The 26237-nt window shown below is 41.1% G+C and overlaps 1 protein-coding gene and 1 long non-coding RNA gene across 2 annotated transcripts in view; one reads left to right on the top strand and one right to left on the bottom strand.

Moving 5' to 3' along the window:
• Positions 1-16852: 16852 nt before the first annotated feature.
• Positions 16853-23459, bottom strand: LOC135459379 (uncharacterized). Its single transcript, XR_010443025.1, has 3 exons — positions 23022-23459; positions 20895-20979; positions 16853-20166 (listed from the first exon to the last, which is right to left on the bottom strand). It is a non-coding gene; the product is annotated as an uncharacterized LOC135459379 (long non-coding RNA).
• Positions 23460-23562: 103 nt separating this feature from the next.
• LOC135459296 (guanine nucleotide-binding protein G(q) subunit alpha) overlaps positions 23563-26237 on the top strand; it is a 120955-nt gene continuing 118280 nt past the window's right edge. Inside the window, exon 1 of the mRNA XM_064735128.1 lies at positions 23563-24493. Coding sequence (XP_064591198.1) covers positions 24358-24493 — 136 coding nt within the window. The 5' untranslated portion in view covers positions 23563-24357. The remainder of the gene's footprint in view (positions 24494-26237) is intronic.

The following is a 26237-nucleotide window of genomic DNA, read 5'->3' as shown; positions in this document are numbered from 1 at the left end:
AATAACATATGTGAAAGAACATCTCTTTTTCCTTCTGAAGTTAAGCTGAAAGGTCTTATGTGCAGGAAAAGAACACACTTTAATTAACTGTCCTTGATCCTAAATTTTCTCCTATATTGGGAACAATTTCAGCAGTTTCATTACACAAAGTTTGTCATTTGCTTCTGATTCACTACACAGATCTGCACAGTCTCAACTGCCAGAGTAAGTAACAGCAACAGTAGTAATTACTATACACTAATTTTGAAATATATACTAACTTTCAGAAACAATGCTGTGAAAGGATAGAAAACACGGGTTTTCATTAAGGTAGCTGTCAGATATTATAAAATCATAGTATGGTCTAGGTTAGAAGGTACCTTAAACATCATCTAGCTCTAGCCCCCCTGCCTAGGGACATCTTTCACTAGATTTGCTTGCTCAGAGCTCCATCCAGCCTTGCCTTGAAAACTTCCACAGGGATGGGGCATTTGCAACATCTCTGGGCAACCTGTTCCAGTGCTTCACCACCCTCAGTAAAGGATTTTTTACTAATATCCAATCTAAACCTGCTCTCTTTCAGTCTAAAGCCGTCCCCCCTTGTCCTGTCAGTACGTGCTCTTGTAAATAGCTTCTCTCCATCTTTCTTGTAGGCTCCCTTCAGGTACTGGAAGGCTGCGATTAAGTCACCCCAAAGCCTTCTCTTCTTCAGGATGAATAGTCACAATTCTCTCAGCCTTTCCTCACAGGAGAGGTGCTCCATTCCTCTGATCAACCTGGTGGCCTCTCCTGGACTCTCTCCAATAGGTCCATGTCTTTCCTGTGCTGGGACCCCAGAGCTGGATGCAGGGTTTCAGGTGGGCTCTCAGCAGAGCAGAGCAGAGGGGCAGAATCCCCTCCCTGACCCTGCTGCCCACGCTGCTCTGGATGCAGCCCAGGACACGTTTGGCTCTCTGGGCTGGGAGTGCCCATGGCTGGGTCATGTCTAACTTCCCATCCACCAGCACCCCCAAGTCCTTCTCCCCAGGGCTGCTCTGCATCTGTTCATCCCACAACCTGTGCTGCAACTAGGGGCTGCTCCAAAACAGGTGCAGAACCTTGCACTTGGTCTTGTTAAATCTCATGGGATTGCTATGGGTCCAATTCTCAAGCTTGTCCAGGTCCTTCTGGATGGCATCTTCAGATGTAGCAACAGCACCACTCACCTTGGTGTCATCAGCAAATTTGCTGAGGAAACACTCAATCCCTTTGGTCTATGTCATTAATGAAGATCTTAAATAACACTGCCCCAATAAGGACTGGTGAGGGACGCCACTTGTAACATGGGACTCTGAGCCATTGAGCACTACCCTTTGGATGTGACCATCCAACCCTAAAAGGCTGCCCTCAGGGACAAAGATGTGGAATAGAGCTGTCAAATCATTAAGGAATTAATCCATAGAGCACAAAAACTATCAATCCCCAGGAGTAAAAAATGATGCAAGGAAGGCAGGAGACTGGCATGGTTGAGCAGGAAACTGCTGGTCAAAGTAAAGGAAATGCAGACAGTAGAAACAAGAATAGGTGACCTTGGAAGCATATAGAGATAAAATTCAGTTGTGTAGGGATGGAGTGAGGAAGGCCAAGGCAAAGCTGGAACTGAACCTATCAAGGGATGAAACGAATAACAAGAGGTCTCCTACAGATATATTAAGTAAAACACAAAGGCCAGAGAACCTGATAAACAATGCTGGAAAACTAGTATCAAGGGATGAGGAGAAGACTGAATAATTAACAGTATTTTTCTTTCAGTCCTCAATGGCAACGTCTTTTCTCACCTCTCTCAAGTGGATGTACAGCAGGATAAGGACTGAGGGAGCAAAGTCCCTCTCACTCTGTAAATAAAGATCACGTTTGTGACCCTCTGAGGAACCTGAATGTATATAAATCCATGGAACCTGATGAGATACATTCCAGAGTTCTGAGCAATTTCACTGATGTAGTTGCCAAGTCATTCTCCATGCTGTTTGAAAAGTCATGACCATCATGTGAGGTCCCAGGGGACTGGAAAAGGGGAAACATTGTACCCATCTTTATAAAGGGCAGAAACAAGAACCCTGGTAACTATCACCCTGTCAGCCCCTCCTCTGTGCCTCGGAAGATCCTGGAACAGATCCTCCTGGAAGCTGCACTAAGGCACAGGGAGAACAGGGAGATGACTTGAGACACCCAGCATGACTTCATCATCAAAGACAAGTCTTCCTGACCAAGCTAGTGGTATATGATGGAGTGATTACATCAGTGGACAGGGGAAAGGCTACAGAAGCCATTTATCCAGACTTCTGTTAAGCTTTTGACACAGTCTTGCCAACATCCTTCTCTCTAAATGGAAGAGAGATGTATTTGGTGACTGGACTGTTAAAAGGGTAAGTGGTTGGATGGTCACATCCAGAGGGTAGTGGTCAACAGCTCTATCAAGAGATAGATATACCAATGACTTATATGAAGGAATATATTTTTTATCTGCTGGTTAAATGTATGTAACAACATACTCAATCACATAGAATAAAATAGGTATATATAAAAATATATACTTTCAAATAGAATTTTAAAGGAGGAGTATTGTCTGTCCTCATTCAAGGTTTGTTACATTAACAAATAAGATTATGTTGCAAGGGGATTCTAAAGCCTGAAGAACACCAAGTTTTTGAAGTAAAACATCTCCCAAGCACTTTAAAGAAGCAAGCCACCCAGAGAGCTACTGTAATTGGCACTGCTGCTGCACAGCCAGGTATCCCCTCTGAATGCCTGTGGCCTTTGACCAGAAGAAGACCAACCAGAGGCAACTATCAGCACAGACAGAAAATGTTCTAATATGACTTCCATTGCCACACCTGGAGTTGCCAGAGCTATGCTGGGTACGATTGGACCAAGTCAGGAAATTGAATTAATTAATTAACTATTTAGTGCATAATTACAATAATACTTTTAGTTCTCCTGTTCACCATTCCATCATTACTAGTTTAATTACTTTCAAAATTATTTTACTCAATATATATTTGTCATGGTTTAGGAATGGTATTCCCCTATTTAGTGTTCCCACTGAAGCAGTCAAAACCATGCACTGCTCACTCACTACCCTTCTCCTCCACCTCCCTGTGTGGGTTGCTGGAGAGAATTGGAGGTTCAAAGGGTAAAGATCACTGGCTGAGATAAGTACCATTTACTGGAAATAGCAAATGAAACAGGAAAACAAACAATAACAGCAACAATATTAATAATAGTGTATGAGAGACAAACCATTCAAACATAATTGTTCACCAGACAACAATACCCCACTACCACCAAGCCACCCAAAACAGAAGGGCCCCTTCCCTTCCATCTGAAAAAATTATGTGAGGTGATATAATATAATTTTCATGCCCTAGCCATGCTTCCTCCTGGCATGAAGGACTTGGGGGTGCTGGTGAATGAGGAGCTGGACATGACCCAGCAATGCACACTTGCACCCAGAGCAAGCAGCCATGCCCACCCCTTCCAACCGAAACCATTTTATGATTTGCAAAAATTAACCCTGTCTTGGCCAGAACCAGGACAATATTGAATTCTTATTTTCTGCTAACAGCACATGCCCGTGCAACATTAAATGACCTTGTTCTGACTCAGAATTTTTTTCATACTTTCTGAGATTTCCTGTCAGGGTAATCCATTGACCATTTTAGACTTCTAGACACAACATTCCATCAAAAAGAGAACTAAAAGATCATTAAATTGAGCTGGTCCTTCTGATTTCTTCTTGCAAAGCAGCTGCTCCACCACATGACTGTTTCAGTCACCCGGTCTCTGAGTTTTCCCTAAGTCCACAAGATACTTCTTGCCATGGAAAAAACTGCAATGGAAATTGTACCTGCAGCCCACAGGCTCATTTAGATTTAGAACAAATAGGATGCATTCTGACCTATTTTCAGCACCCTTTTGGTGACTGTCAGCATTCAATGGCATTTTCAGCAGCTAAAGCACAATTGGCTGATAATCAATGACAATTCCTAGAACTCCCTTTTGAGCTTTAAGTTTGAGTTAAGCATTATAAAAGCATCTAATCATGTCTTAGTGTATTCTGCAGTCTGAGTAAAATAATTTTTTGGTGCCAAATTTTCCTATGCTTCCTCAGTCAAAAATAATAAGCTCCCATGAACACCTATTTTGTTGAAAGAAATACCTCTTCTTTGGTAGTCTTCATCTTTGGTCTATACTTTATGAAAAGCCATTTGTTTGAGTTCAGTGGCAGTGGTTTTTCAGAAAGAAGAAAAAGACAAAATGACAACAAAAATGCTTTTTAATATGGAATAACTTTTCTTCACATAATACATATAATAACAAATTTTCTAGTTATTAGCTCTCTTCCAGGGAAGATTTACCTTCTTTTTATTTACAGAGGATTTTAATACTGTGCTGGATGCTGTTCTAGAGGTCATACAATATTCATCTAACATGTCTTAACTATTAAAAGAGCCTGAAATAACACTGTTTTGGCAAGATGAGGCAGTTGGGATGAAGTACAAAAACTATAGCAAAATTTTAATATTATTGTTTAAAAGCCTTGAAGGACTGAAGTTTTTCAGAAGTAAGAGCTGGCATTATTCTATAGAATCCAAACTAAAAACTGAACAAAAACTAGGTGAGGAGACTTTGTCTGTTACAGTAAGAAAACTCACTTGATTCACTAAAGGTTATGCACTACTGCTTGAACTTTCTCAAGATGATAGTCATATAGAAAATTGGAAGACTGGGAATTTAGAAATTAACCAAAATGTAAATATGGTTGATAGCATTTAGAAAACAACACGAAAAACATCCAATTTTCCCAGAAAAGTAATATTTTTTTCAAAATTGTAGCCAAGGACAAACCCATTTTCACAGTAGTGATATATTAAATTACCAAAACATTTGTCCAACTCAGAAAAAAAAGTACTCTGGCACCCAGCCAATCTTAGGGTCATTGTTTGAAAAGTGTTAAAGGACAAAATCCAGCATCACATTCAGTTCACGTGGAGGTAGGAGGAGACATAGAATGAAGAAGTGAGAGTATAGATATAGAAGACTAGGAGTATAGAAATATAGGAGTAGGAGTAAATAGAATAAAGTGTCCTTGTTTTAAGCTGGTATTTATTTGATGGTCCTTAAGAATTGCCTAAACAAGTAAGGTTTTTTTTTTTTTTCCCTTGGATTTCACTGCCAATAATATCACAATCTGGAAGCAGATTGTTCTTTTCTCACTCATTTTTCCCCCTGTTCTGCTCAACGTCATTTCATGGCCTTTTCTCCCTGCTTTCAGCTTATTCAGCTTGAACACCCAGTTTCAGTTTTCTCTAGAGAAGTCATACATAAATCTTTGTACCGGCAGAGAAAAATATCAAAAAGGAATCCAGTCCAGTGCAATCCCTAGTACAAACAGAAGCTGGGCAGAGAATGGATCAAGGCTAGCCCTGCCATGAAGGACTTGGGGGTGCTGGTGAATGAGGAGCTGGACATGACCCAGCAATGCGCACTTGCAGCACACAGCAGGCAGCCATATCCACCCCTTCCAATTCAAACCATTTTATGATTCTGTAATTCTAGGAATGGCATTTTTGTGTGTTCTCCACCATGTGTTAACTGCTGAATATAAATCCACTGTATGAAAAACCTTTCAGTGTATTTTATGCAATGTTAATAGATCAGTTTCTTTACATTATTGAGCACCAATATGTAGCAAATTTAGATCTCCAGCTTGCTAGGAGAACCAGCACAACACTGCAGATATAAACTATACTGACATTGTTTCTGATGCAGTTTAAAGTTTAATGACATGGCAATGCTGGAGTTTTTAGTCATTATTTAAATTATTTAGTTGTTGGATATAGTGCCAGCTCATTTGACGCTATCACATTAAAAGTCTAACAAAGTCTCAAGTTTTAGTCCACTTGGCACCCATGCTGTACATGTTGTATTGACCATGGCTAACTGCCATGAACACCCACCCTACCCAGGTGTTCTTTCACTACTCTTACACACAACAAGGGAAGATAAAATAAGATAGAAAAGCTCATAGGCTGAGATAAAGACAGAGTTACAGTTTACTGATTATTTTCATAGGTAAAAGAGACTCATCTTGAGAAAGATTAATTTTCTTGGTGGTAAAACTCAAAGACACTTACCTACCCCTTTTCTTCCCAGCTTCAACTTCATTCCTTCATCCCCAGCTCCCCTTCCTCCTCCCACGTCAAGTTGTGTGAGGCAACACCAGTGCCTGTATTTGGGAAAATGTAAGTCACACAGGATTCTCAGTCTTTGAAGTTTCTGAAAAGTAAGAACAGCTTCAAAAATATAGTTTCTAATTGGTCATTGTTCTGGTTCTGGCCAAGACAGGATTAAATTTTGTGGTAGCTAGGAGGAGCATGGCTAGGACAAAAAGGTTATTCTCTATGACCTGATATCATTGACAGGGCAGGGTAAAGGGACTCTCTTCTGGCAAGATGGGGTTTCTTCCAGTTGAGAAAATGTAGCAGAAGCCACCTTGTGTTAATTGTCATGGGGTCTGCAGTGAGCATTTTTGCATGTGAATCACTCTGGTTTGTACACTTCTATTATTAATATTGTTGCAGTGACTGTTTGTTCTCTTATCTCACTGCTATAATATGTTCTTACCCCATGATCTTTGCCTTTTATGCCTCCAGTTGGATGAAAGGAAAAGGGAGAAGCACAAGTTTTTCTTTTTTTTAATGGGAATACTAAAGGGGGGAATACCACCTCTAAGCCAGAACTGCCATATATCTTTAAAGATAACTTATTATCTGTATAACAGAGGCAAATGGATATCTGCTGGAACAGCATCACCAGGGACAGTATAAAGCAATTGGTAGCGAAAGTCAATACTGCCCACTCTATTACTAGCCAGGTCAGAGGAGCAAAGCAAATTTAGAAATAGAGTGAATGAAACATATACAAATTAATGCAGTAGCAGGCTGATTTGTTATATAAAATCTTTTTGGACAATGAGTTACCTGCAATTGCCATCACGGTTGTAAAAGATCATGTTACCCCAAAAAATACAAGAGAATATACTGCACTGAGTAGTAAATAGAATCTATATTATTTTCTCAAGCGATGGTTTCATTAATTGAAAAAAAAAAAAGAAAAAAACAAAAGAGTGAGAGAAAGCTAGAACTGGGAAGATGCATGTAGAGATGTGCAAGTATGCAATCCTGAGAAAATTGGGAAAGAGCAGTAAGGCAGGAAAGAATCAAAGCACCTGAAAAGTGGTTTGAATGCAATGGCTCTTGTCACAAGTAGGTAGATAGCAACATGAAATCATTCCACTGTCACAACATGACATCATTGTGAAGACTACACTGATGCTGTCTGACCCAAGACCAAATGTTCTCCTCTGACTTGTTTCAAAAACTCCAAAAGAAAGCATATTTGTTTGGAACCATATTTCCTTAAAAATCTTCCATCATATTTCAGTCTTTCTTTGCAGGTAGGTTTTCTTTCTAACTTTAGCTTTAAAGTTAATGAAACAAATTGACAGACTAGCAATCAATTTTGTGGAAAATCAGTAGCTTCAGTATGGAGGATGATGAATTTTTTTCAGGGAGGTAATAATAACTGTTAAACTTTTATTTTTTTCTCATGTCTGGTAATAAGAGATTCTTTTTTTTACTCAAATTGATCAAAGTTATTATCCATATTGATGATGCTACTGTAATTTACTGTACAGAGAAAATGCCTTTCTGTACTACCAAAATAGGAATGCAAGCACTGAACAAAGTCAGTGCACTCAACTGTGTTCACACATTTTCCTGACCAGCAGAAAGATGTTGATTTGGGGTTTTAGACCATATTGGGTAGCTAATATTGAGTAGCTAATATTGGGTAGCTAATTCTATTGATCAAAGTAACTGTCTAGGTTCCAAGAAAACAAATACAAATTAAAAGCTGTGAGAAAAGGATTCTAAAGAAGACAGGGACCTGGAGCACAGAGTCTGTTGAATTCAGGTGCCCCCTACATGGTGAATAAATAGCCCACGACCAGACACTTTTTGATATTAAGCTGGAATATCAAAAAAGTCCCTGACCAGTCAAGCAGCTAGATACTAGATTCTACTTCCAGCAGTGGAACCAAAAATGGTTTCCTGTAAATTTGAGCTCCTCATATTTATGAAGGTGGTTATACTGAATTCCCAAAAGGATTGCACAAAGCTTAGTAACTGGCTTTGGGAGTGGAAAGTGTGTGTTCAAATCCCGGGTCAGAGTCTGCAGCTAGTAGCTCTTTTCTCAGCGTATTTTTTTTTTTCTTTTTATAAGTAGTAACATGGGATGTGTGTCTTCCAACAAAGGCAAGCACATAGCCTATGACTCCGTGTTAGATTTTATATTAAAGCATTGGCATTTCCTGGCAAGCACGGGAATGCCTGTTATCACGAAATAATTACTTCGACTCTGTACAGAAATCTGGCTGATCCAAAAATTAGAAGGAGGAGAGGCGTGGCCTCACTTTGTCAGCCTAGAAAGTGAATTAATAACAGAATTATCAAAACTTCGGTCTCAGAGAAGATGCATACGAACCTGGAGAAGGCTGTTTTGCAATGGTTTCAAGAGTAAAGACAAAGGATAAGAAGGAGGAGCCTCTTGCTAGCCCGGTCCGTGTTGGTAAGCTCGCCATGACTGATGTGGATCTGGCGGCTCCGCTCTGCACTGGGAGGGGGGAGCAGTATCTACCCTTGCCACCCCCATTGTCCCTTACACTGGTGGGGTGGGCAGGAGAGCTGCCACCGCCGTCTGTGCCCGCCGCGGCTCTGGTGACAGCAGCAGAGACAGCGGCAGGGCCGCCACAGCCGCCGAGCGGCCCGACGGGGCGGAGACGGGCCAAGGCCCGGCCGGAGAGCGGCAGCGCCGCGGGAGCAGGCCCCGGCCGGCCCTCAGCCCCGGTGACACCCCGCGGAACATCCTGCGTTGGAAGTGAGCGCGGTGCTTCCCAGACAGATAGCTGGCTCCTTGGAAAATGAAACCGAGGGCAAAGCTGCTGCAGCCACTCTGGTGAGAAGGAAGAGGGGGAAAGCAGCCCAAGAGGCCATGGAAACACCCGACCCAGTAGCAAAACATATCAGATCTAAAAAGGAGGAGTCAGAAAGGGAAGAGTCTGCCATACAAGCACCTTTAGGCTGAGTTGTTGGGAATCAAATGGTGATTTTCATAAAAACACTGTTTTCTCTGGTGGAACTGCAACAGTGGAAAGCCTCAGTTGGACGATAAAGAGACAATCCAGAGAAGGTAGCTAATCTTGTTAATAGGGCTATTAAGACACAAAACCCAGATTGGAGTGATCTGAATGTAATGCCAGACACATTATTAGATGAAACAGAAAAAGAGATGGTTGATAAGGCTGTTATATCTGCTACAGAGACTCTAATTACAGCTGGAAATCTTCAACGGCCAGTTAACAATATATTTTTCTTTAACTGACCAAGGGTGGGACCCTTATGTGGCAGAACAAATGGCAAAGTTAAAATGTTATCAGAATTGGATAGTACTTGGCCTAAAATATGCCATTCCTAAAGCAGTGACTTTGTCGAAATTATATGAAGGCACAAAAAACAAACAAACAAACAAAAATAAAAAAAACCAAACAAACAAACAAACAAACAAACCAGAAATAAAACCCCTACAGACTTCTTGAGCAGGCTTAAAGAGGCTGCATGAAAACACACAAATCTGGACCTCAAAGCACTTGCAGAGCAAACCCACCTGGCTTATTTGTTTATAGGCCAATCTGCAGATGGCATAAAGAATAAGCTGTCAAAGATGGGTGAGATGCATGACATAGGTAAATTGTTGAATACAGCCTGAAAGATACATCAAAATAGAGATTCAACAGACAGGAATAGATGCCAGCAGAATAGAAGGGGTGATCAGGGAAAGTCACCTAATGTGTTGAAAAGGAGTACTCCTCCTCTAGACAAAAGGTACCCCCAGTACCTGAATTAGCTGTGAATGGGAACTGATGCAGACTGAAGGAACTATCCTGCCCAGCACAATCTTTGGTTATAGTTAAGCTGGGGAAAGAGGATGTTGAATTTTGGTAAATATAAGGGAACATATTCTGTGTTAAATACTTTAAAAGGGAAACTGAGTGAAGATACTTTAAATGTGATTTGTGCCACAGGGTCAGTGAAACAAGACCCTTCTTCTGACCTTTAAAATTTAAGTTAGGAAATTGGGTGGCTTACCAATTCCTCTATAAGCCAAACACCTCAAAGCCATTAATAGGTAGGGATTTACTGTAGAAATTAGAAGCAGAAATCACATTTTCCAAAGAAGGTGGGAGTGAAAGTTATAATTCCTAAAACTAAATTTGTCAAAGCAGCTATTTTCTTACAGGAGAATTATGGCAAAATTCCCAAATCCCAAAATTCCCATCTTCATCTTCAAAGAAGTTGAAGATGCTGTCATTCTACTAGTGTGGGCCAATGATTTTCCTGGGACATGCAAAAGAGCTGAGCCTGTACTACACTCAAATTAGGGTCTACAATGGCAAGGCAGAAACAGCACCTTTTGAAGTTAGAAGGCCATAGGGGATTAGAATCTATAACTAAGAAGTTCATTAAATTTGGGTTATTAGTGGAATATGAATCCAGATACAACACGTCCATTCTTCCAGTAAAGAAGGCTGATGGTAAGAGTTATTGATTAGTGCAGGATTTAAGAGAAATTAACAAAATAACAGAAGATATATACCCAGTTGTAGCAAACCCCTACATTCTTTTGACCATGCTGACAGATGATTTAAGGGTGGTTCACTGTTTAGATCTCAAGGATGCCTTTCCCTGTATTCCTGTGCATAAGAATAGCCAAGAACTCTTTGCTTTTGAGTGAGATAATCCTGAGACAGGGAGGAAAACCCAGCTCACTTAGATGGTTCTACCCCAGGGTTTCAAAACAGCCCAACAATATTTGGAAACCAGCTCGCAAAGGAACTGGAGGACTGGAGAAGACAGGAACCAGGAGAAGATATTCTTTAATATGTTGATGATATCTGAATTGCAGCTAGAACACAAGGTGACTGCATCCAACTCGGTGTAAGTCTTTTGAACTTTCTGGAACTAAGTGAGTATAGAGTCTTGCAAGAGAAGGCACAGGTTGTCAGGAAACAGTAGTCTACTTGGGGCTAGAAGTATTCCATGGACATCAACAACTCAGCAGAGAATAAAAAGAAAACACTTCCAGAGCTCCACACTATGAGAGAGATGCAAGCCTTCCTGGTAATGGTAGATTGGTTCTGCTTATTGATACCAAATTATGTACTACTGGTAAAACCTCTGAATGGAGCCCTTAAGGCAGCTGAAAAGGGAACCATCATGTGGACAGAGAACACAAGGGCTGCATTTAAGCAGCTGAAACGTTCCTTGATGTCAGCCCCAGCTCTGGGGCTGCCAGAATTAAGTAAGCCTTTTTGAATTCTTCACACATGAGTGACTGAATATTGCTCTGAGGATACTGGTGCAACACCTTGGAGATCAACAAAAGGCTGTGGCCTACTTTTCAAAACAGCTAGACAAGGTTAGTCAGGAGTGGCCTGGGTGTTTGAAAGGTGTGGCAGCTACTGTCATCCTGATACAAGAAGCCCACAAAGTCACCCTTTGGCAGCACAAATTCAAATATGTGTCCCACACAGTGATCACTGTACTGGAACAAAAGGGAGGACACTGCCTATTTCCTAGCAGAATGCTTAAGTATCACTCAGTGTTGCTGGAATGGGATGATGTTACTCTAAAAACAACATCTGTTGTAAATCTTGCAATGTTTTGTTATCTACATTAATTTACATCATGCCTGAGCATGACTGTTCACAGATAATAGAAGAGGCCTATTCCAGTAGACCAGACCTGAAGGACGTGCCTCTGGAGAATCCAGAGTGGGAACTGCATACAGAATGGAAGTGGCATCATGAGAAACGGTAAGTAAATGACAGCTACACATGGATAAGGTGACACCAATCACGGATAAGGTGATTGAAGATCTGATTTAACTCCTTACACTGACAAGAGCTCTAGAACTCGGGGAAAGAAGGTGAATATATGGACTGATTCCAAACATGTCTTTAGTGTTGTCTATGCCCATGGACCTCTTTGAAAGGAGAGAGGGCTATAACTCCTCAAGGTAATGAAATTAAGTGTGAATAAAGAGTATTTGAAAGCCTTCAAAGGTAGCTATTATGCATTGCAGAGGTCATCAAAAAAGGAAAGCAAGTCCCCAAATGGGAAATTGCTTTGCTGATGAAACTGTGACTCAGGGTTGGCCCAATGATTCATATGGGACTTTAGTCCAAAATGTATACAAAGCTCTTAATAAGAACAATTACTGGATTTATACTCAATTGCCGCCTTTCAATGAGAGTAGTAAATGGCCACTGATTGGTGTTTTAATGGAAGCAAACTGTACCAAAAGGTGGTAACAAGTCAGTAAGACTCTTCTGCCTCCTATACCCCTAAGCAGTCTAATAGATCACAGGAATGATACAGTTCCTTGTGCAGTTAAAAAAACACCATAGGAAAGACCATTCTCCCTTCATACTGCCATAAGACTAGATTCATGGAAAAAAATAAGCCCAAGAACTGTGAGGAAAAATGGAATTGACAGCACAGAGACTAGTTTTACCACTTAGGACAGAGTAGTATTGGATATGTGACAATAAGGCCTGGAAAATCCTGCCCATAGATAAAGCTCAGGTTTGTGCCCTTGGGCTGTAACTCCAAATATAACAATGTCTGATCTAATTGAAAATCCAGATGGGAGGAGGAAAAGATTTGTTAGTCCCCACATCGAATGTCATTGAATGTCTCCATGGTATAATCAGAACTCTCATTCCCCCTTTCAGAATACTCAAGCTGGAGAGGGCAGTTATAAACATCTCAGCCATTACTGAATATATTTAATGGCAGACTGTAGATGCAATTTCAGTCTTACAGGAAGAAATCCATAGTATGTCTCATGTTTGTGCAGAACACAATGGCTCTCAATTTCATACTGGCTGCACAATTATGTGCTATTATTAATACCACTGTTCTTATGTGGACCAGAGTGGAAGAATTAAGAAGGATTTGGCTGACGTTTGGAAGCAGACTCAAATTTTACATAAAGCAACTTTCAGAAATAACACCTTAAATTTTGACTATATCTTCAGCACCCTTACCTCATGGTTACCAAACTGGGCCTGGATAAAAGAATTGTTCATAATAGCTGTAGTTATAATTGACATCTGTATAATCACAATAACTAGTGGGATAGCCAGCTGTGTAAACTGGTGCTGTGGTTAAATACAGAGTAGAGACTAGACAAGATAGTCTTGTTAGTCTCTAAAAAATCACAGAAATAATGCTTCATTGATTTTTGCTATTTTTTCTCTTATATATTCTCTATATTCTTTACACAAATATTTGTAGCTCCATAGTCTACTATTGTAACTTAACTTGAGTATTTTCCTAGGGAGAAGGACAAAACACATTCCAAGAGCCCAATGCTATCTTGGCTCTCCTTAGAAACCAAGACTGAGACCAGCTCTTCAAGACATTTTTTACAGAGCTTAGGCCTCATCTGAGGGGGACGATTTAGAAGATACTAGAGCACAGGGGCATGACTTCACCAGGCGTGCATCTAATTGGGGATTCTTGCATTATGCAGGGTGTGCATCTTCAGCATTTTCCAGCTGATGAATTGGGTACCGAAGGATCCTTATATAAAGGATAACCCCTTTTGATCTCCCTGTGTCTGGCTCATATTTCTAGGACCAGAGAAAAAGGCATCAGTAGGTGCTAAATAGATACTAAAAAAATGGAGAGACAGAAGCAAAATAGATCCCAAATATTCACTAAGGAAACAATGTCCTGAATGAAACAGGTCATATTTATTTAGTAACAAGGGAACTGATAACTCATGGTGACCTTTTACTAATAGTGGTGCATGTAAATTTGGAATGAGTTACACTCTTATGGGGAGTGTGGCTGATATATTCTCCAAACTGAGTTCTACTCCTTTCTATGTGGTCTGCGTGAATAGATTTGATATAGCAGAGGGAAGAAAACATTCCTGTAGAGAGAAATTCTGTGGTTGAAATACCTGTATTAGCACACAGGGCTTTGCATATGAATTTTTCTTACAACTACTGTCCACTAGGACTGGAATCCCAATGGTCTGGACACTAAATAGAATTATAGAAAAAAGGATATATACTCTTAAACTGTTTATGCTTGTGGTCTATCCATATGCATGACAAAACAGATGTGATACTAAAGCATAAAAATATGCAACATGAACAAAGCAGTCAAATAAAAGAATGGAGACAAAATGGGAATGTAACAGATTAAACAAACAGTAGGAGCTACATTTTATAACATAGAATTCTAGCAACAAATAATACTCTCAGCTCACTGCTAGAACTGGCTCTTCTCAGCATGGTCAGCTGTTTGAAATATTATATCCAATGTAAGCCTCCAAGTAGGACTTGATAAATCTTTTGTTAAGACCATGGAGCTGTTTTATTCAATTCATAAAGGAAAAGACAGAGCAAAAGTAATCATTAAAGTGAAAGAAGATTAATTGAGCATGTAAACAGCAGGAAAAAAGAATTAAAACTGCAGTTAAATTGAATGTCCCTTGATCACATAATCAGTTAGATTAATCAATAATCTGAGATTATCAAATCCAGCCTTTGACCAGATACCACCCTGTCAAGGAGATCACGGCACAAAGTGCCCCATCCAGTCTTCTCTTAAACACCTCCAGGGATGGATGACTCCATAGCCTCTCCAGACAGCTTGATCCAGTGCTTAACAGCTCTTTCTGTGAAGAAGTTCTTTCTGATGTCCAGCCTGAACCTCCCTGGTGCATGCTTCAGACTCTCCTCTCATCCTAATTGCCTGGGGTCGACCTCACTTGGCTACAGCTTCCTTTCAGATAGTTTTAGGAGCCAATAAGGTCACCCCCGAGTCTCCTTTTCTCCAGGCTAAGCAACCCCAGATCCCTCAGATGCTCCTCAAATCACTTACCTCTAGACTCTTCACCAGCTTCATTGCCCTTTTCTAGACAATGTAGGGAACAGAAAAATGGTGAATGATCTGAGGGTAGAAACAAATGTCTTCATGAATCTTGGAGTGCTGTCTCTCTAATTAGACCATGAAGTGGCATCAAAAATCAATCACTTTGGTTTACTGGTTTATTTTCTCATGAACTATCACAAAGGAGCAATGTGATCCTTGAAAAGAGTGCAGGTAGATACTGTACTGGGATCCTTATGGAAAACATTAAACCTGAGGAGCTGGTGATCTTGCAAAGGCCACATTTCTCCTATTGGAACTTGCACTTGAGAATGCCATGTTATTAATACGATTTGTAAATTCCAGCATATATTTGGGAAAGTTAAACTGTATAGGGATCAAGGGATGGAATGCATTGATCCTGACTGGGAGACAGCTGTACACTGCAACTAACATGAGACGGCACAGGCAGCTGCCTGTGGGCAGCTCCTGCTCAGCACTGCCATGATACCTCCTGCATGGACTTGCCCTTAAACAGACCTGTTTTCTTGTAAGGAAATTATAGATGATATCAAATGACTGAAAGGATGAGTTTCTTTCCCCAGACAGGATCTGCTCTGTACAGTGTGCCATGGGAAAATCCACTTGGGCACTGTTCAATGCTCCATGGAGTGCCTATCACCTGAGGAGATGTAAGATGTTGCTATCTCTACCCCTCTTCTCAGCCTGTCTTTTTGAAGTAACTTTATTAAGCCACTTGTTGTTGGGGTTTTTGGGCCTTTCTCACCAAAATTTAGCAAGACCCCTGCACCAGCTCATTTTCACCTCACCCCACACCTCCATGTGGAACAGATGGTATTTGGTGTTACCAGGCCAAAGAAATAGAGGTTAGTTCAACCACTTTCTGTAAATCATAATGGTAAAAAAGAAAGATTATTTCATTAGAAGAATTTTGAACTCCATAGGGAAAATCAAGGAGAAGTACCAATACATATATGATACACTAGAGAGAATTTTGACTTTTTTTTTTATTACAATGCTACCACCTTAATGTCACCTATAATGAGACTAGCAGATACTCTTTATGAGAATGGGTATAAAAAACTTGAAATAATCAGTACATTAATATTTTTCAGTTGTTAAAATAATGAAAGCACATAACTTCAAATAAAGCTCAGCCTTTGTGCAAAGACAGGATTTTTTTCTGGAAAAAATTAAGTGTTATTTAACAAAGAAATACTAATAAACAGATAAAAAAAGCTTTGATCGTGAGCACTGATGATGAACTCATAAACTATACATTATAGACAAATCTGACCATTATGAGATTAAACACTTTCAGTGAAAAGTATGTTATGTCAATCAGTACATCGCTCAGAATTTTAGTTCTTAAAGTACTCTTTATAACTTGCAATGGTAATAATGTAAAAGAACTCAAAAATTAGATTTACAAGTAGTAATTTATTAAAAATTGCAGTGGGAATTCCCAAATCACTTATCTGAATAAATAATAGCTTTTTGAAAGCTTTCTGGAAAAGTAAATGAAATTACTAATTTGTATGAATATGCCAATATTTAATAAATTCTATGATCCACCAATTTCATGTAAAGGGAACAAGATTAAGTGTATGCATATACAAACACTAAATCATATCTTTGCACAGGAAACTTGGAAAACTATTGTATATGAAGGTATACATTGTCATGCACATTATGCTGTGAATGCCAAAAACCTTAAGAGTTCTAACAACTTGGGTTCTCTCCACTGTTAACAGAACATTATCAGAAACTTAAAATAGTACTTCTGTGTTGTTAAATTTCTCTTCTATCTGACTGATATTTTACCCATCAAAACAAAATTCAGGTTTTCCATCTTTTTGGATGGAAAGAACAGTAGGGGGAGCTCAAAGCTTTTTTTCTTTTCTTGTAAATCTCAGACTTAGGACTAGTTTCTTAGCAGAAGCAGGTATTAATGACAAAAGTTTTCCCTCACAAATAGAAGAGATTTGAATATCCTATATAATTCAAAATACATCTATTACTCTCAGTATTTAAACTAAAATTTAACCACTGATTTTTCTGAAAATTTCCTAGTCTCTTCAAAATCTCAGTTCTGTTAAACACTCTTTATTTTGGAGTAAAAAAAAATGATCTTCTATCAATCAAAACAAAACCAAAATTTCAGAGGATTTTTATTTAGATTCTATGTAAGGCAATGCAAACCCAAAATTCAAAATACAACCAGATTAGTAAGCAGTCCCATAGAAATACAGTACCCTGAGAGCTTGCCTCACAATTATACCCACACCAGGGTAATGCATGTGTTTTATCCAAAGTGGTATTTAAACAATCTTAGAACTCTATCAAATTCTCTATATGTCCAAAACAGAATTTTTTAAGTGTTGAAAAGTTTCTCTTCTCTGTCTCTTAGGACAAAAGAAACAAATGTTATCCTTTTCCCTACTAATAAATTTCTGTAATTCCCTTAAATATTATTATAGATTCACCAATCTTCCTTAAAAGTATAAAGCACTATCTAAATTCCATGTTAACTGCAGGGGAATAATAACAGCAATCTACTATTAGCTCTACATCACAGGCACAAGAGTTATTTCTATTTCTGCCCAAATTCAAGTTCACAAGTCATCCCATACTGATTGAAGAAACATACTATCTGGCTATCTGAGGTTATAGGTATAACTGAATTTATGTAACTGTAATTATAGTTATACAACTCAACCCACATTTTTACTTCAGTATGTAACAGAGTGCTTTGATTCCTGCTCAATACTTCCTAAAGTATTAAATGGAAGCCAATTATTTTGCTGTCTTCCAACTCAATTTTCTCCATTACTTTAAATACTTCTGTGGAAATACGACTTCTGTCAAGTATTTGTGATGGCTTTATATAAGACTTAATGAGGACCATTTTTTCTAAGTACCACAAGCTTTTCTAATAGATTTTCATACAGAGAAAGAAAGATACTTCCCTTATTACTGTACTTCCACTTAGAGGAAAACACTGATTACCTGTTGTCTTAAGATCCTTCTCTGCATTCACTTTAAAACCATAAATACTTGAAACAATCTCATGATGGGCTTCTGCTATAATGTTTTTAAATTATATATATCAATAAAAATAATTTAATTGCTCATCTGAAAACACAATTGACTGGGTCATAATTTTTATCCTTATGTCACTTATCCCTCATGCATTTGCTTATGATTTTCATTAGAAAATCTGGTAGTAATGTGCAAAATATATTGATGCACCTATTAATATAAGACATGAATCATATATAAAATACAGAATTTATTCCTAAAGCGTCTAAATTCTTGCATTTAATTTGTGTATAAATTGCATATTGAAAACATAATTTTATGAACTACTACTACTACATGCATGTGGATCATTATTTTCTGTTCATCTCCACTGGAAAAATAATTTTTCAGTTTATATACTAAAGTTTGGTACAAGATTGTGGGAAGTATTCAAGAATGCTTTGATTTTGGATTAGTCTTCCATTTTAAAATTATGGGCAATGAGATCCGTGGTCCTTCTAGTGACGTACTTTGGATTGCAAGAAAATAACCTCCTCTGACGCACTATTTGGATGATGGAAAGATTTATAAATAATACTTTTCCATGAAATACCAAAAGAACTACCTCTGTCTGGGTGATGTGTAACTCTTGCCTCCCTGACCTGTGACATAGTGAGAACTAAGATGGGAATGAGGGCGTATCAGTTTATGCTTTTTAATGGTTAGACTATTCTGAAGTTTTGGTTTTTTCCTTACAAACTGGAGGAGTCACACAATTACAATGTGAATGTTAAATATCTTAAAGGAAGCTCACGGTCTGACACTACTGTGTATGTAAAAACAATTTCATTGTTTTTCAATGGTGCAATTCCATTGAAAATGATGGAGTTACTATGCTATGAAACTTATATAAAATCAGAATTAGGAAGTATATATATCCAAGAATAGACTGTAGGGTAAGAGTAAAAGCTAGAATAGAATGTTTGAGGTCTTAGATAAATAATCCAAACATACAATACCTTAACCTAGCAGAGCATGAGAAGCCCTACTGATGGCAAATGAACTAGACATTATACAAAGTCTCTCTAGGTTAATAAATAGGTGTGATTATATTTATGAATAACTTACTTTGGACTTTCACAAAAATAAAAAACCCATAAAGAATGAAAACCCATGAAAGAATGAAAAATTCAATGACATGAAAGAAAAATGTGCTTGAATGTGACATAATAAATGCACATGAAAGGTATTTTGACAGAAGCAATAGTATTTCTATGATGCCAAAATATGAATTTATAATTTATGTCACGGAGGTGGAAGACTAGTATCCTCCATACTATATCCTGGGCTGAACACTTCATCACTGGCCTTGCTGAAACTTTTGGGAGGAGATTTTAACCCCTATAACTCTCAAATAATAAAAATACAAATAAGCCTGGATCCGTAATTGGCATCCATTTCATGGTAAAAGCAATACAATAGGACAAAAGTAATCAGAGAAACAGCTGGTGCCAATACTGAAGACTTATGTATTAATTTTCGGTGAGTGGCCATATTGCAGTACTATCAGCTCATACTCCACCAATTTATTAATGTAATTTGTGTCATGTCAAGCGCGATGAGATTTTTTGCTTTGTTTTGGGTTTTTGGTTTTTTTCAAGGTTGAAATTTATGATCCTGTTCCACCAGACTTGTGCAGAACAATACAGGAACAACTGGCTCATGCAAGTGATCCAGCAGCTAATTCCCACAGAAGTGGTGGCCTGGATCACACTGTGCCTACTAGACGCTTCCCATGAGCAGGATTGAAGGGTCAACTGAAACTTTGTGAAAGACAATGCAAATCCTTAAACTAACAGCAAACTCTGGGAAAATACCCAGTCAAGCAACCAAGCAAGGAACCAACCAACAAACCCTAACGACCAAGAAAATTCCCACCCAACACAATATACCAGAATCAGTTCCTCACGCAGTTAAATCATGTGGCTGGCAGCCTGTCCTGCTGGAGCGGGCAAGGAGCGCTGCAGACAGGATGCTGGCTCCTGGTGCAGGTGCCTGCAGGTCGCTGCTCTGCACAACACCCCTCTTCTGCTGCCTGCCGGGGCAAAATAATATTAAGAGATGAGTCTGAAGAAAAAACGTATTTCGAAAAACACTTGAGCTTTTTCAGACAGGTCATCCATAAGAACCTTGACATACAAACAGGTAGAAGAAAGGAAGTTTCTAAAATTCCACATAAATCAGGTGAAAAAACAGGGGGTTAACTCTTCCCTAGTTCTTAGTCTATACCTTAGCACCTTGGTGGGCACCTTTTGCTTTGAAATAAGTAACACTGAGAAACATTCAGAAGATAATTTGTCAAAACTGCACACACTGGAACAAATGGATATCTGTTGAAGAAAATTGCAAAACCTGGATGTTATTCATTAAACAGCAGAGAACAGCTGATAATTTTTTGGGGTTTTTTTCCCCCTTTATAAAAACAACCAACCAGAAACCAACCAACCAACCAAAACAAAAGCCAAAAAAACCAACTCAAAACCCCCCCAGAAACCCAACCAAACAGAGGAAAAAAAAAAACCACCAACAAAAGGAGAGCCCCAACCCAAACAAAACCAGCAAACAAAAAGCTGATTAGGAAGGCATACTGGAAGGATAATTTGCTCAACTCAGACATACTGACAGCCTCTAAATTTACTGGAGACATTCACAAACAAGACTGGGATGTAATTCTGCATAGCACTGTACAAATGTCTTCTTAATGCACATTGGCAACCAAAAAGCACTCACAAGATATCCCATTGGTTAAGATGGGAGGCTTACTCATTATGAAAATCCTATGATGTTGCTATTCACAATCTTCTGTTTTACTGTCATGTGAGTACCAAGTTCAGATACCATTTGGAACCTGTCAAAACATCACAGAAAACCTTTCTTAGGCAGAAAAGACAGAGGAAAGTGACAATAAATATCTTTAGGCATATGGAAGGAAGAAATTGAAAACTGGGATAGATTAGTGCAAAGAATGTTATGGACATGGTTAAACATAGTGATAGTTTCCAAATCTTTACTGTCTTATGAGTAAGAATACCTAAGACACAAGGTGTTTTATACCATGTTTTCTCCCTCTGTCAGTCTCACTTTTCATTTCCTGTGGCAGTAAGCAACATCAAAATGTCTCACAGGCAATGGGTTGGTATGACATGCACTGGAGACTAGCTGGATAGAGGAATATGAGTATAGTGCTATAGGGAGGCTTATCAGGAAGAATCTGTCTAGGATTAGGGAACAGTATGGATATCTATGGTATCTATGGATAATAATTATGTGCATAGGCAATAAAGATTTCTGTCATTTACTGATAGTTGTTATTAGGATAAAATATTTATAAAGGATGTTTCACATTTCAAAACAAAAGCCAACCATTATGGAATTGAGGTCTGGAAAGAAATTTCCTCATAGGTTTTATTATCATGTAATTATCCGTAATGGGATTCTTCTGACTTCCACTAAGTCATGAAGCAAATGAGTAAAACAGTGTATAATGGCTATCTGCTGATACCATACTCAGGACTAGATGGCTCATCCATTAAAAATCTGAAGTTATTTATTCTGTAAATATTTGAAATTCAGTTATGTCAATAGAAGTGGTACATGCAGATTATAGTTTTGGTTTGTAGGGTGTCTTGTCTCATTAAAAATGCAAAATTAAATTACAGTTCTGCATTTGAGGTATACACTGTGTTCATGCCTTTTATACTGAGCATATAAAAGTATAGTTAAAAAAGTTTAGTCCAGCTAAAACAGTTAAGAAAGTTTAGTCCAGCTTCTTCTACTGCAGACTATTACAGTTTTTATTAGAACAGTGTGCCCTCAGTTTTGGAGAGGATACTGATTCAGTTTACCTAAAGGTTGGAAACTCATTGACCTGTTCCTAACCTTTATTCAAGATGTGATTCCTGGAGATGATTGCTGTGGATTTGGGCACAATGTACAAAACATCCAGCAGGTATTTCTTGTGAGCTTTACCACACTCACTGTCACTCTTTTGGACTCTGGCATTTCTAAGAAAACCCTAGTATTTATCTCAAAAACTCTAATAATTATTTTCTTGAAGCAACCTCCCCCTCTTTATTGTTACTTGTTGTCTCTGTAATTCAGTGTTGGCACTTTAGAAATCTTAATTTCATGTAATATTAATACATCTGGGACCAGTACACAATACAGGTGAATACATAGATACAATTCTATACATACAGGTTTTAAAAGAGAGAATATTCTTTGAGTGAAATCTAATCTATTCTTAGTAGCTGAAACTACCCAATTTTTACTTAAAGTCATTGACTGTAATTAAAAAATAAAGATTCCAAGTTGTATCAATCATTTTATACACTATATATACCAGTACAGTATATATCTACATGAAAATGATGCATTTTTAAAATATGCAATTTTTTTTTCATGCTCTAAAAAATTGATTGAATGTGTTATTTTCATGATTTGTTTATTATCTTTATTTTTAATTCCATCATCATCTTACTCTTTATAGCAGACCTCACTTAAATAATTTTGTCGGTACATATGGAAGCTTTTGGGAAAGAGCATATGCTTTCCAAAACAGATGTCAGCAGGTGCTGGTGAGGTATCAGACATGGAGCTAGAAGATAGAGAATGATGTGCCTTTCTACCCATTACCTAGGCTAGTACCAGATTTACAGCCGATTTGGCAGCATTCCTAGATACAGTAGCTTAAAATGGAGGTGGCCAAAGGAAGTGCAGGTGTGGGAATTCCGTGAGGCGTTTATGAATTCACAAAAACTAGAAGGTGCATCAGTGCGTTCTGCTGGATTGTATGCGATCACCCTGAGGGCTACCGAAAGCTACATGGGGACAGCTTTCCAGGGACTGGGCCTGCGGCAGGGGCTGGGGCGTGGGGAGGATAGAACTCACCGCAGCCGAGTATCGGCCACACTGGTGGCGTTCCGTGGGGTGTCCCAGGCTTTGCTTTCCCAGCAAGGAGTCAGGGCTAAACCTTCCGGGTGCCTGACGGTGTGCGTCTATCCCGCTCTGCTTTCCCATTCCGGCCAAAGGTGGAAAAGGAATTTTCGGCTCCTTACTTCTTCCTTCCTTTCAGCCGGCCACATTTTCCGCCCGTCCCTGCCAACCTAACTCATCTGTCCTAGGATGGGAACCGAATAAAAATGTGTGCCCACAACTAAAAACAAAGGAAGCGAAAGCAAACAAGGCGTTAGGGAAGGCGCTGCCGGCAAAACAAACCGGTGCAGGCACAGCTCCTCACAGCCATTTGGAGTGAGAATCCGTTCAGTCTCTTCCCGCACCTCCTGCCCTCCTCCTCGGCCGCCGCAGGGCGGGCGGCGCGGCCCTGGGGGGCGGCACAGCACGGGCGGGGGCTCGGCTGCCCCGGCCGCTCGCCCCCACCGCGCAGCGGGGCGGAGAGAGAGCGGGAGCGGCGGCGGGAGACGGGCCGCCATATTCCTGCCGCACCACGCCCGCGGCGCCCAACCATTTAAAAGCCGGTCGAGCTCGACCCCGGCTAGTGCACTCGTTTCCCTTTTCGCAGCTCCGTCGGCAGCGCGGGCAGGGTCGAACCGAACGGAGCCGAACACCGCAGCTCTCTGATAGCGAGCTCCGCTTTCCCTCACCACCACCCCCGCCTCCTTCCTGGAAGGGCGAGCGGCCGAGGCGGCGGGAAGGAGGAGCGGCCGCGGGGAAGCTCTTCCTGCCGGGCAGCGGCGGTCTCGCCCACCCCGCAGGAGCTGGGCTCCCGCTCTGGGGGCGGAGAGCGGCGGGGAGATGTGTGCGTGTGCGGGGCGGGGGAGGGATTAGTGGGCATTAGCGCTTCCACGGGGGTGGGGTGGTCGCGTCGGGGGTGTCGGCGGCCGCCAGGGACACTCCGGGACCGCGTAGGCTGCGGGCGGCGGCGAGGGAAGGGAAGCAGCGGGACGAGGGGCGGCTTGGCTGGGTAGCGCTGCTGCTGCTGCCGCGGTGGATGTTTCCATGTTGTTCGGTGCATGATTTAGAGGAGAGGAGGAGTTGGCAGCGGCGGGTGTCAGCGGCAGGGAGCGGGGATCCGCGCCGCCAGCGGCCCTGCCTTTCTTCTTGCCCCTCTGTCATATCGAGGCTGCTCTGCCTGCGTGCTTGCCCTGCGGCGGCCCCCGGGCCCTCGGAGAGCGCCTGTGCCCCCCGGGGCCGGAGCGGCGGCGGGGTGCGTGTGTGCGTGCGGGTTTAGGGGGGGTGGGGGCTGTGTCTGAACCAGTTAGGAAGAATGACTCTGGAGTCCATCATGGCGTGCTGCCTGAGCGAGGAAGCCAAGGAAGCCCGGCGGATCAACGACGAGATCGAGCGGCAGCTGCGTCGGGACAAGCGGGACGCCCGCCGCGAGCTGAAGCTGCTGCTGCTGGGTGAGTGCGGGGCTTCCTCCTCCCGCCTCGGGCCGCTCGCTTCGGGCCGCTCGCCTCGGCCCGCCGCCGGCGCGCACACCCCAGGTGCCGCCGGGCTCCAGCCCGGGCATCGCCGCCGGCGCGGTCCGTGCCGGGCGCAGGTACCCGCCGGCGGGGACGGGGCGGCAGCAGCAATGCCTGCGGTGCCTCTGGGCGCTCGTCGCCCCCGCCGCGGGGAGCCGCAGGCCGAGCCCCCGCCGCGGGGAATGGGGCGTGTGTGCCCGCCCGCGGGCATCGTCGGCGGGTGGGTTCGGTGTGGAACGGGAAGAGGCCTTCCAAAATGGAGAGGGAACGGATGGCGGGTGAGAGAGGGGGCTGCGGGACGAGGGGCGAATGTTGATGTGTGTGGGAGAGCGATGGTAGCGAAGCGGATTAAGGAAGGGATTCACAAGGGGAGCCGCTGTGCAGGTCGATGGTGGCGGGTGTGATATCTGCATTGTTCCGTGGGCTTCGGGAAGGTTGTTAGCTTACTGGTTGAATTTTTTATTGTGATTTTTATTTCTTGAGGTAAAGTTGGATAAGGGGCTTGTGCTCAGCTTGCATACCGGTTTCTATAAAGAAAAGGGAGCCGCAAAGGCCCAGATGCACATGGCAAGCTGAGGGGTAACCTCTGAAGTGTGCTGAATGATTACAGGTTCTTTAGTACCGTTGGCATCCACCCACTGGATGGTGGAAATAAAATCAGCTGCATCTTTTCTCCTTAATTAAAACAGGTTGCTATTTTAGACCTGCAAGTGTGTGGAGGTGGCATTTATCTAATAGAAATTTGGCTTATCTTAAAATAAGGCTTTTGAATTAAAATATGCCTGCCTGTGTCCAGTGTGATGCACTGTGTCGTGTAGCTCTCTGGTAATAGTTCCTGCCTGGACTCGTAGGCCTTTATGTGTTCTAGCACTACTGTCTGGTGTGTGGATGAGTGTGTTCCAAATGGATGTGGGATATTTACGGGGAAGATGTTTTTCTTGGGCTGCGTATATGGAAGTAGTGGTTGATACTGGGGAAGTAAACTGCCTATTCAGTGAGGTAAGGCAAGATGGAAGGAAAAGTTTTGATACGTTTTAGTGCTTCCATGTGGAATATGCTGTTTCCTGAAGGTTATATTCTGGATGTAGAGAAGGTTGGGATTTCTAACTGATCTGGAAGAGAAGTAGTGGACATGGATGCAGCACTCACAGTAATAAGGTTCTGTTGGATTTTGGCCTGATTTTGGTTTATGGCAGCACATGGTGTGATTTCCAAGATTCACAAAGAAGATTAAATAGGTTGCCCTTGCTTAATATTATGGATGTCTAAGTATGATTAATGACAGACACTTGCTTCAGGATAGGCAGTTTATGCATTTGACCTATTACTCAGGTCCAGATTTTTTCTGTATGTTCTTGATTTCTCTTACGGTAGTGCTAGAGGCTTCTCCCAAATTTTGAGAAATGTATGAAATCAATTGAATGAGACTGAATGTACTACCTAGAATATATTCCACTGAATATATTACCTAGAGAAGAAATGCAGAGATTCACTTCTGCAGTTAGGAACGCAGAACTTGAGCTGCTTTGCAAGGTCTTCCCACCACTAACATAAAGTATTGGTGTAGTTGGTGGTAGACTGGAGTCCAGTTACAGCATCACTTTGGACCAGGTGATGTGTGGTGACTTGCAGAAGAATGGGGGAGAAGCCACCCCATAGAAGGAACTGGGGAAAACTCTGT

This window comes from Zonotrichia leucophrys, chromosome Z, assembly GCF_028769735.1.
Source record: "Zonotrichia leucophrys gambelii isolate GWCS_2022_RI chromosome Z, RI_Zleu_2.0, whole genome shotgun sequence".
Lineage (NCBI taxonomy): Eukaryota > Metazoa > Chordata > Aves > Passeriformes > Passerellidae > Zonotrichia > Zonotrichia leucophrys.
The sequence above is the reverse complement of the archived record's forward strand: the minus strand, read 5'-3'. Positions and strand labels throughout refer to the sequence as shown.